Source organism: Alligator mississippiensis, chromosome 4 (genome assembly GCF_030867095.1).
Source record: "Alligator mississippiensis isolate rAllMis1 chromosome 4, rAllMis1, whole genome shotgun sequence".
NCBI lineage: Eukaryota > Metazoa > Chordata > Crocodylia > Alligatoridae > Alligator > Alligator mississippiensis.
In genome coordinates, this window is record NC_081827.1 from 210,384,302 (window position 1) to 210,394,422 (window position 10,121).

The following is a 10,121-nucleotide window of genomic DNA, read 5'->3' on the forward strand; positions in this document are numbered from 1 at the left end:
TCAAGTGTCTGATTGTTCTACCTTTCTGTTTTGAAAATAAAAGGAAATTGGATCGTCTGGAAAAGAAAAAGAAAAAGAAAGATAAAAAGAAGAAAAAGCAAAAGAAAAAAAGCAGAAGTAAACACAAAAAACATAAGATGGGATCCTCTTCCTCATCCTCCAGCGAAACTTCAGTAAGCAGCGGTGATAGTGAGACTGACAGTAAAGATAAAGCAGCACAAAAGAAGAGGTATTCTAAGAAAAGAAAAAAAGACAAGTTTTCAGAGGCAAGCAGCAGTGATTCAGAAGAGAAGGCAAAGACTAAGAAGGAAAAACTTTACGAAGATCCCTCAAGTAGTCACGGTAACAAGGACAAGGATAGAGAGAAGCACAGACTTTTGAAGCAAGATAGTTCTGGAGAGAACAACAAATGGAGCTCCTGCAAGAGCGAAAGAATGTCTGAAAGCAGAAACCATGGCGCTGACAACAGAGAGACCGAAGGGCATGAGAAGGTTAGCAGAAACCCATACGAGTATGAGCAGAGCTGGAGAAGTTCCCGCACAAGTCACAGGAGTTATAGGCACAAGCAGACAAGACGAAGTCCAAGTCAAAGCCCCAGTAACGAATGGCACAGAAAAAGTGGAACCAGAAGCCCCAGGGCAGATGTATACAGAGAGAAAAAGAAATATAGAGACAACTATAGAGATTAGCGCAGTAAAGCAGAACACAGGGAGAAGAGCAGAAGCAGACAGATCGAAAAAATAGGTAGTGCCGGTGACCAAGGCAAATAAAAATGTCTCCCTTTTTGTTTTAATACCTTGTAACAAGGGCTCACTTATGCACTGCTGTCTTTCTGAATAATCTGTTTGCATTTCTCCAACTCTTATATACTGTCACTTACATAAAAGAGCATCCATTCTGTAATAATTTTGGAATATTTGTAAATTAGGTACAAACTGTCTGGTATTTTTGAGAGAAAAAAATTGTTGGTAAATATTTCTTGTATTCATGTAGCAAGCCTTTTGTAAACAATGCCTACTTTGTTCTGAAGTATTAAGTCTGGTACATACGCTTGGATTTTATGGGTATTATTTTTCATTGCTTTTAAGACGTTACTATTTTGGGAAGAAAAGGGTAATTTTGGAAGAGTCCCAGGAGCTTAAGCAATGCCAAACAACATTTTGGAAAGTGCAAGATACAGTCACTACTACTTCAGATCTCAGAATATTAGTTGTTTGGTTTTCATTTAGCGGGACTATTGTTTTTAGAAGGAGCTTTTATACTGAAACAATTTTTTCAGAAGTTCTACTTAAGAGAGCAATTTCATGAGTTAAAGTAACAGTGAAACATAGATTCTCATAAATATATAGCTAACTTTTTTGACCTCCTGTGGTGTACAACTTAGCCAGGAGTATTTAAACATCTTGAATCCCTGTCAGTATGCATCAGTACCATGTCCAGTAATTTCTGAAGACATAGCAAATATCCTTTTCATCTCAGCTGTTTCCAGGTATTTAATTTTATGAAATTGAAAGATAATTTAAATACTCTTTTCTTGCTTTGACTTGCAGCAGTTTGACCTGATTATTTTTCTGACGATTTTGTGGATTATTTTCTCCCATACCACAAAAATAAATGTACTTAAAATAAATTCTTTTATTCTCTAAAATCAGAATCGCCTTATTATCCAGGGCCCTAGCTCATTCTAAAGGGTCAAGTAGACTTTTAAATGTTTTTCTCCTTGCAAAGGAAACATTTCCTTTGGAGTGTTTAAGAAGATTGAAAACACATGAATGAATGGACTGGAAAAAAAGGTGAAATCAAACTTAAAACTCGGGCAAGTAACTTTGTCCCTTCTTTCACTCACATGACAAAGTTTTCTTTTCCTTATGACTGACTGACTGACTGAAAATTACCTTGCAGAAATTTAAGCCACATAAAGGTAATAAGCTGTAGAAGTGGTTTGACCTACCTTATAAACACATACTGACTGCCTTTGAAACGCTGAGCTTTTCACAGATGTCAGTTTTCTTTTTCGTTTTTGTTAAATACTTTGCACAGGTTTATCCCTTGGGAGCACTGAAGCTGAAGGCACATAGCACTTGGCAGGATCAGGCCCTGAATTAGTTCACAGCATGTTCAGGAAAGCTGTCAGTTACAAGATTTGAGACATTTCTCAGGGTGGTATTTTTAACCAAACAGGTTGTAGCATTTGTACTGACTGACGGTTGTTAGGATGTACCTTTCAAAATGTGCTCACTTTAACTTGCCTGTGTGTTAGACATATCTGTTCCTACCTATTGGAAATAGTGACTCCATGTAACCAGGCACCTATTTGCCACCATACGGGTCTGTAGAACATGGAGAACTTCACTTAAAGAAAGCCCTACAGCAGGGGTTCTCAGTCCCTGTGCTGTTGGCTGCTGATCCACAGCATTGTTGGCTTCTGACAGGAAGTGGCCGCAGACTGGCAAACCACAGCCCTCCAAAGTGGGACGGAGAGGCTGCAGCTTCTTGTGCAGGCCTGCGGCAGCACGGGGTTTGGCCCATCCCTGCCCAGGGGGAGGGAGCATCCTTACCTGTCTGCCAGCCAGAAATTCCAGCCCTGGCCGGCTGCGCGCCGGGCTGCAGCATAAAAACTTTGAGAACCCCTGCCCTTGGGTAGGAGGGGGCAGCAAGGTTTACTGTGTGTAGTTGGGAGAATAGCTATGCAGCTTCAACACTTTCAGTTGAAAGGGCACAAAGACTAACAACCACAAGGATTCACTTACCCTCTAGTATCTGAGGAGGTCAGTTGATTTAACCAGAGCGTAGCTTGCTTTGTGCATGACAGAGATGGCATTGGACCAGAACTGTCTGTGCTGTCCTTCAGCTAATAAAGTTTCTCCTGCAAGGAAGGGCTCAGACCCTCTTTCAGTAAGTACTTTTGTGGACTGTGATGTCTATTTGCAGTTGGTAAAATGTAGAGTGAGTAGTTCTAGCTGACTCTGCTTCCATAGTACCTCTGTGCTTGCAGCCAACGTGTATTATTCTGTGGTGTGGCTCTGTTATCTGCTTAGCTATTCAGAAAGAAATTTCAAACCTACAAACAAAATAATGCAGCTTTGGATAAGTCTGATTCCCAGGCAACTTGTTGCAGGAAAATGAATTGTGCATCTGTGTTCAAGACATCCCTCTTGCCTTCATCAACCCTGGCCCTTAAAGATATTCCCAGCACCTTGCTGCCTCTTAACATTTTTCTGAGACTAGTCCAGACTTCAATACCAAACCGTTCAAGGTTGACCCAGGTTGTAGAGGTGGAAAAAAACTAGCTGGTTTTTGCTTATACTTTGGCCTCCTAGTTTTGAAAGGGGGGGAGGGGGAGGCATTCTTCAAACTTCATTTTATGTGGAAAGAGGCCTGAAGCCCAGGCTGGCATTTTCTCAGCCTATGGCTAAAACTGTAATGACACTCCAAGTAGATCTGAGCGAGACGCAGAAGCGTTTTGCTCTCACAGCAGCCGTTTGACCCTCCCCTTGCAATTGTGGGGGCTGAATGGTGGCTGGGTCACAGCCTGGGAGGGAGCTGTGCTTCTCGGCAGGGAGAGGTACAGGCCTAAAGGAACTGAAGCAGGCCCAGCCCTGGCCGAGGGGTGACTTCCTGTTAACCCCAGCCCGAGATTCGCTTTTCCCTTGCGCCGCATCTGAAGCGGACGAGCTAGATGCGGAGGCGCAGGGGCGGCCGCGCGGGTCGCGAAGCCGGTGAAGGCGGCGAGGGCGCCCGGGACTCACCCCGCGCGGCCCCTCGCCCCCCAGCGCCACGCACCGCTCCGCCCGCCTCGGGGATCCTGCGGCAGGACCCGCCTCCCGGCCGCGCAGGGCAGGGCAGGGCAGGGCAGGGCCCCACGTGGCGCAGCCGCTCGGCCGCTGGCGAAGGCCGAGCTAGAGGGACGGCCGGATGGGCCCTGCGCCGCGGGGAGCCGTCGGGGCGCCGCGGAGCCGCAGTCCGGGGCACGCCCGGCTCGGGCCGTCGGGGAGCCGCCCGGGCTGCGCCGTCCCCGCGGGTCCGGCCTCGTCCTCCCCCGTCCGGGGCTGGCAGTGACCGGCCCGACGCCGCCCGGGATACCCGGGGGAAGCGCGCTCTATTTATGTTGTCATTGATTAATTCGCGCTACCTCATTTCATTCGATTTAGAAGCGATTTGATTCTAATTGAATTAGCATGTAATTTGGATGTACATAATTACTGTAATTATGACATTCAGGTAAGGCAGCTTTAGGCTGAAAGGCAGCTCCAGTTTCCGAGCCAGCCCGCCCGGGAGCGGGCGGCGGACACGGGCGGCCCCGCCGCGCACGAGCCCGCGCCTCGCGGGAGCCGCCGGGGCCGGGGCCGGGGCCGGGGCCGGGCGGCCTGACCTCCCCCGGCCCGCACGGACACCGCTCGGCCCGGCCCGGCCCCGCCGCCTCACGCGCGCGGGCCAGCGCCGTCGGGGCCACACCCCGCGCGCCGGGGCCGCTTCACGGGCGGGCGGGCGGGCTGGGGCGCGGCGGGCCCGGCCCGGCCCGGGGCTGCCCGCTGTTCCCACCGGCCGGGCCCCTAGGGGAGCGTGCCCCGCGCCCCCCTTCAGCGGACGGGCCGAGCGCGCGGGGGCCAGGCTGCGCGGGCCGGGCCTGCTCCCCGCGGGGGCGGTGGCAGCACCCGGAGCGCCCCAAGGGCGGCCCTGCAGCGAGAGGCCCCGAGCAGCCGTCGGGCCTCAGCGCTGCCCCGACGAGCCGGAGCCGGGGCCGGGCCGCCTGCGCTGTGCTGCGCTCGCGCGGCCTCGAGATGGCGCCAAAGAGCCGCAGTTGGCGGCGCCGGGGTGGGGGGGCAGCGCCCGGGACCGGCTTGTAGGTTCCTGCTCCCGCTTCCTGCACCCGGCCCGGCCCGGCCCGGGGAGCGCGGGGACGGCTGCGAGCAGCCCGCGGGGCAGGTCCTGTCTGAAACGAAAGGCAGGAGCCCGCCGCGCTGCCCCTGCCCAACCCCGGGGCCAGGGGGCGCCCCTGGGGCGGGAAGGAAAGAAACGCTGCCCCCGACGTGCCGCCTGTCTCGGCGCGGCCTTTGGCTGCTGTCCGCGGCCGACCCCGCGCCTCGGCTGCAGCCTGGGGCTGCGCTCTCGCGTGGGAGCCCCGCTCTGGCCTGGCCCGGCCCGGCCCTGGCGCCGCGAGGTTGCCCGGCTCTCGCGCTCTGTCCAGGCCGCAGCGTGAGCCGCGGAGAGGCGAGGCGAGGCAAAGCCTCCTTGTTTGGCCGGGAAGGCTCCGCTCCCTCTCTTTTCCTGCGTGAACGAACCGGGGCTGCTCCTGCTTCCGTTCTGGGAAGCCGGGAAGTGATGGACGTTTTCTGACCTGAAGGGGCAAAGGCAATGCAAAGAGGTCCTTGATCACTGAGCTGAGACCTGTAACCCCGGCCCGGCAGAGACCGGACCTGGCTGCTTCCCTTTGATCTGTTTTATTATGGAGGGGAAACAAAGCTGCCTCCTGCCCGGCACCCGGGGAGCGCGCATTCCTCAGGGACCCACCGCTGCCGGCGAGGCAGCCCGCAGCCGGCGCTGCCTGTTACCTCTGCCCGACCATGTCATCCTCGCCGGCTCCATTGTCTCCTCTCCTCCCCTGCCCCGGGAGAGCCATCTCCGCCCGGCGCCCAGCACCTGCTCCGGGGAGGTCGGCCTCCCTCTGACCCCGTTAAAAAGGGGGAAGGAGAGAATGGAGCGGTGCTCTCAGATGACCGGGAAACCTCCGGGCCGGCTCCTGGGCTGCAAGGTAACGGGGTTGCTCCGCCGCTCGGTTCCGTCGCCTCCAAACGACTGCTCGCCCCGCGCTGCCCGGGGCATCTTCAGCCCCGCATTCATCTCCGCGGCAGCTGCGGGGCTTGATCCAGCCTCTCTGCGCCGCAACCCCCGCGCCGGGGTTTTATTTGCATTCTCTAATTCGTGGGGGTTAAGATTTCTGTTTCTCCACTCCTCACCTACAGACTAAATTAACTTTTCTTCTCCCTCCCACCCCCCCACGTCGTGTTGTTGTTTTTTTTTTTTTTAATGGCGCAATTATCTCATTTAACAATTTTCTTTTAAAAAAAAATACTGTGGCTCTTAAGTTGGTGGTCAGGAGACAAAGGGAGTGAAAATAATTTTCATTTCAATAATTGCCTTCTGGTCAATTTAACTGTGCCTTATTTTGAAAGAGCCTGTCTAAATGAGATTCCTGTCCCAAATGTGTTCCCAGGCCTTAGCCCAGCCTTTAATTATTCCTGAGTTTTTTTTTCTTCAGAATAAGACGCTGCACTGAGTAATCACAAAGAAGTCAGAGAGCATCCTTGAACCTTTTCAATAGCAGAGCCACTGATATTCAAATAACATGCAAGGACCATTTGACTGCATGGGGACATAAGCATTTCCAATTCACTATTTGCATAGATCAACTGTCTTTGAAAAGGAAAGGAGCAGTTGTCTTCCATAACATTAAAAAGCCTAGTTATCAAATCAAGTGCTTAGTTTGGGGCTTTTAAAACGTTTACATTTTATCTCAGGTTGCCCTTTACCGTTTGACATGCAAATTCGGTGCAGTTAATTTAGACAATTAAAAGGATCTTCAAGGGAGCTTTGTCACCGAGAATATTCGGAGTTTTCCCCGCGGACCAGCTGAGATAAAGTTGGCCAGAACAAATGATGTCTAGGAGATTAATTAGATATTTGATAAGACATGAATCCCTAATAAGGGAATACAAGGCACAGGGGGCTGCTATGTGCTCTAAGTCAAAATTAATAACATTTAACAAGATTTTCATTTAGGCATGAAATGTCTTTTCCGGAGTATTGACTCGAGCGGTTTATCCCCCGGAGATCACCTCCCAGCCTGGGAAGCCTTGCGGTGCTAAGGAGAGCCCCCCCCCCCCATGATGAAATAAATCGCTCCTTGGCGCGGGCTGTTTTCTCCCCGTTCGGGGGCATTTTCCAAACAGGCTTTGAACGGCTTGGAAGTCCGGATCGGGGTTTTGGGGTGGTTTTTCCCCCCTCCTTTGGAACAGACTCGAAGAAGAAATTTCGGGGGGCTGGAAATGAGGAAGCGCAGCGCTGGGCAATTTCAATGTGCCCCGCGAGGCTGTTTGATTCATTCGGATCCCTGCTATTCAGCATATTTGGTCTTTTAGTCCCCGCGAGGGGCGGAGGGGAAGGAGCCGACCCGGGGCGGGCGGCTGGGCAAGGCAGAGACAGAGAACAAAAACCCGGCAGCGTCGTTCAGAGTCCTTTAATAATACCAAAATGAAAATATTATGGCGAGATTTTTTTCCATACAGATAAACGCATTTTTTAATTTCTTTTTAAATGACCTTAACTTACGTGTGTCTGAGCGAAATGTTAACTCAACATTTTAAATATCTCTTACATATATACGGACTTCACAAAGTGCATCGGAAATTGGAAAAGAAAAAGGGGGGTGGAAAAAGGGGGGAGAGAGAGAGAGAGAGAGAGAGAGGAGGTGGGCCGGGGTAGCCCCGAAAGCCCCCTGCCCCCAGGCCCCCGCCATCGGACATTTACACGAGAGAAGAGGACACGGTCTGCTCGACCCCTATTTATACAGGCGGCGGCGGCGCTGCGCAGCCGGCCGCGGGCTCCTCACCTGGCCGCCTCGGGATGCTTTTCCTTGCCATAGAAAAAGGAGGAAGGGGAGGGAGGGGGAAGAAAAGAAAAGAGCAAGTCAAAGTGCCGCCGCCTCCGGCTGCCCCGAGCCCCTAATCCACACGCGGGGCGGCTGAGTCCGCGTCCGGCCCGGCCCCTCCTGCCGGCGCTCCGGGCCGGGCCCGCGCCGCACTCAGTCGGGTCTCTCTTGCCGCGCCGTCCGGGGGCCGCTCGGCTCGGCTCCCCTGGCGCGCGGCTCCCGGGAGGCGGGAGCGGGGAGCGGCTGCTCCTCTGTCCTCCGGGCCGGGCCGGGCCGGGGCGGGCCGGGCCGGGCAGGGCTGGCTCGGGCGCCCCGGCCGCCTACGAGTCGCTGGGCCCCGCGGCGGCGTCCTTGGCGCCCGGCCCCCGCGCGGCGCCCACGCCGTCGTGCAGGATGAGGTCGGGGGACTCGGAGCGCGGCGTCTCCAGGTTGCTGGCGTCCGTGTCGCTGTCGCTGCCCTTTTTGCCCCCGCCGCCCCCGTTGTGCGTTTTGATGTGTTTGCTCAGGTGGTCGCTGCGCATGAAGCGCTTGTTGCAGACGGGGCAGGCGAAGCGCTTCTCGCCCGTGTGAGTCCGCAGGTGCCGCTGCAGCTCGTCCGAGCGGGTGAAGCGCTTGCCGCAGAAGAGCCAGTTGCAGACGAAGGGCCGCTCGCCCGTGTGCCAGCGCAGGTGCGCCTTCAGGTGCGACGTCTTGCCGTACACCTTGCCGCAGCCCGGGATGTGGCAGCTGTGCAGCCCCTTGCGCCGCAGGCTGGCCCCGGCCGGCCCCAGCCGCTCGGCCTCCTGGCAGTTGGGGCAGTCGCACGTGGCCCGGCCCGAGTAGCGGCGGGCGGAGCGCGCCGAGCCGCCCCCGGCCGCGGCGGCCGCGGCGCCCGTGATCATGGCGCTGGCGGCGGCCACGGCCGCGCTCGAGTCCGTGTAGGAGGGCAGCACGGGCTTGAAGCCCTCCTGCGTGAGCAGGTGCTGGCTGGTGGAGAGCAGGTGCGAGGCGGCCGTGGAGCCCAGGCCCGTGGAGCTGAAGGCGGAGTGCGTGAGCGAGCTGAAGTCGGGGTTGTAGGTGCCCAGCTGGGAGTGCAGCGAGGCCTGGGGGGCGCCCGAGTGCAGCGAGCTCTGCAGCCCCCCCGCCGGGTTCTGCACCTCCAGCCACGAGCCCGGGTTGGTGTGCACGTCCCACCACGACGACGCCGCCCCGTTGGCCACCTCGCCCGCCGCCAGCGTGGAGTGGAAGCCCGACTTGTACCAGGACTCGTAGGGGTGCGCCATGCCCACGCGCGGGTACAGGCTCTCGGCCGCCGAGCTGTGCACCTTGGAGATGAAGGCCGACTGCCCGCCCGGCTCCTGCGGGGACACGCCCGCCGCCGCCGCCGCCGCCGAGTTGGAGAAGAGGCCGCTGTAGTCGCTGCTGAAGGCCGAGGACGTGGGCGAGGTGGAGGCCAGGCAGAAGGCGCTGTTGGCCGCGCCCGTGCCGCTGGCCAGGCCGCTGGAGCCGCGGCTGGTGGCCACCGTGAAGCCCGAGAGGCTGGAGCCCAGGTTACAGCTGGAGGTGGAGCGTTTCCAGGGGTGGAAGCCCCCCTTGGCGAAGGCGCTGGACTCGGGCAGGGTGGTCAGCGGGCTGGTGTTCCCGATCTTGTTGCAGGTGGCGGCCAGCATGGCCAGGGGCGTCGTCCCGAATCGTGGCTCTTCCTGGGGAGACACAAAGCGAGGCCGTGAGGCCGGGAAGCACCGCGCCCGAGGTGCCCGAGGTCGGGGTGGCCGCAGCCCGCGCCCCCGGGCCCCGCGGCCGCCAGCCCCGAAGCGGCTCTGGCAAGCGCGCACGTGCGGGCGGGGGAGCCGGGCGCGGGCCCGGGGGCGCGGCGCGGCGCGGCGCGGCGGGGGGAGCCGGGACGCCGCGCCAGGGCTCCCGTGCGGCCCCCGCGGCGCCTCCCCGGGGAGAAGCGGCGACTCGCCCGTGGCTCACGGGACAGCCCGGCGGGCGCGCGGCCCCGACCAGGACGTACGCCCCGGCGGCAGCAGCCGCGGCTCCTTCCCGCCGGGTCCTTCCCGCAACGAAACGCGCGCCGCGGGCTGAGCGCCGGAGCCGCCACTTACCCCAAGGATAGACGTAGCCATAGCCCGTCCCTGGGCCGGGCGGGCTCTGCCTCGCGCTCCGACGGGAGAGTTTGCTCGGGCGCCCGCCGGACTCCCGCCGCACCGCGCGCACTCCTGGCTCGGGAGGGCTAAACTCAGCCTAAGTGTGGGGAGCGCCTGCTTTGAAGTACCGCTGCCTGCGACTCTCGCCCAATGAGGGCGCAGGGAGAGCAGGCAGGAGCTGCCCCGCAGCCAATCAGACACGCGGAGGTGCAGGAGCCGGGACTCTGGGCGCGTGCCACTCAAAGGCAGGGGGATAAAACACCGCGCCTCGGGCCGCGGGGATGACGCTGTCACTGCCCAAACCCGGCCCTCGGCCCCGGGCGCCGTCGGGGCGCGACCCGGGC

General features: G+C 57.7%; 2 protein-coding genes across 3 annotated transcripts in view; one reads left to right on the forward strand and one right to left on the reverse strand.

The window, feature by feature from the left end:
* The window catches only part of CIR1 (corepressor interacting with RBPJ, CIR1), a 37,256-nt gene extending 35,608 nt beyond the window's left edge, over positions 1–1,648 (forward strand). For both annotated transcript variants that reach the window (XM_006267511.4, XM_059727277.1), the window contains one exon: positions 44–1,648. In XM_006267511.4, coding sequence (XP_006267573.1) covers positions 44–689 — 646 coding nt within the window. In that variant the 3' untranslated portion in view covers positions 690–1,648. The remainder of the gene's footprint in view (positions 1–43) is intronic.
* A 5,574-nt stretch (positions 1,649–7,222) lies between these two features.
* Positions 7,223–9,888, reverse strand: SP9 (Sp9 transcription factor). Its single transcript, XM_014599336.3, has 2 exons — positions 9,736–9,888; positions 7,223–9,330 (listed from the first exon to the last, which is right to left on the reverse strand). The coding sequence occupies exons 1-2, from the start codon at positions 9,754–9,756 to the stop codon at positions 7,969–7,971; spliced, it is 1,383 nt and encodes a 460-aa protein (XP_014454822.2). The 5' UTR covers positions 9,757–9,888; the 3' UTR covers positions 7,223–7,968.
* Positions 9,889–10,121: the final 233 nt, after the last annotated feature.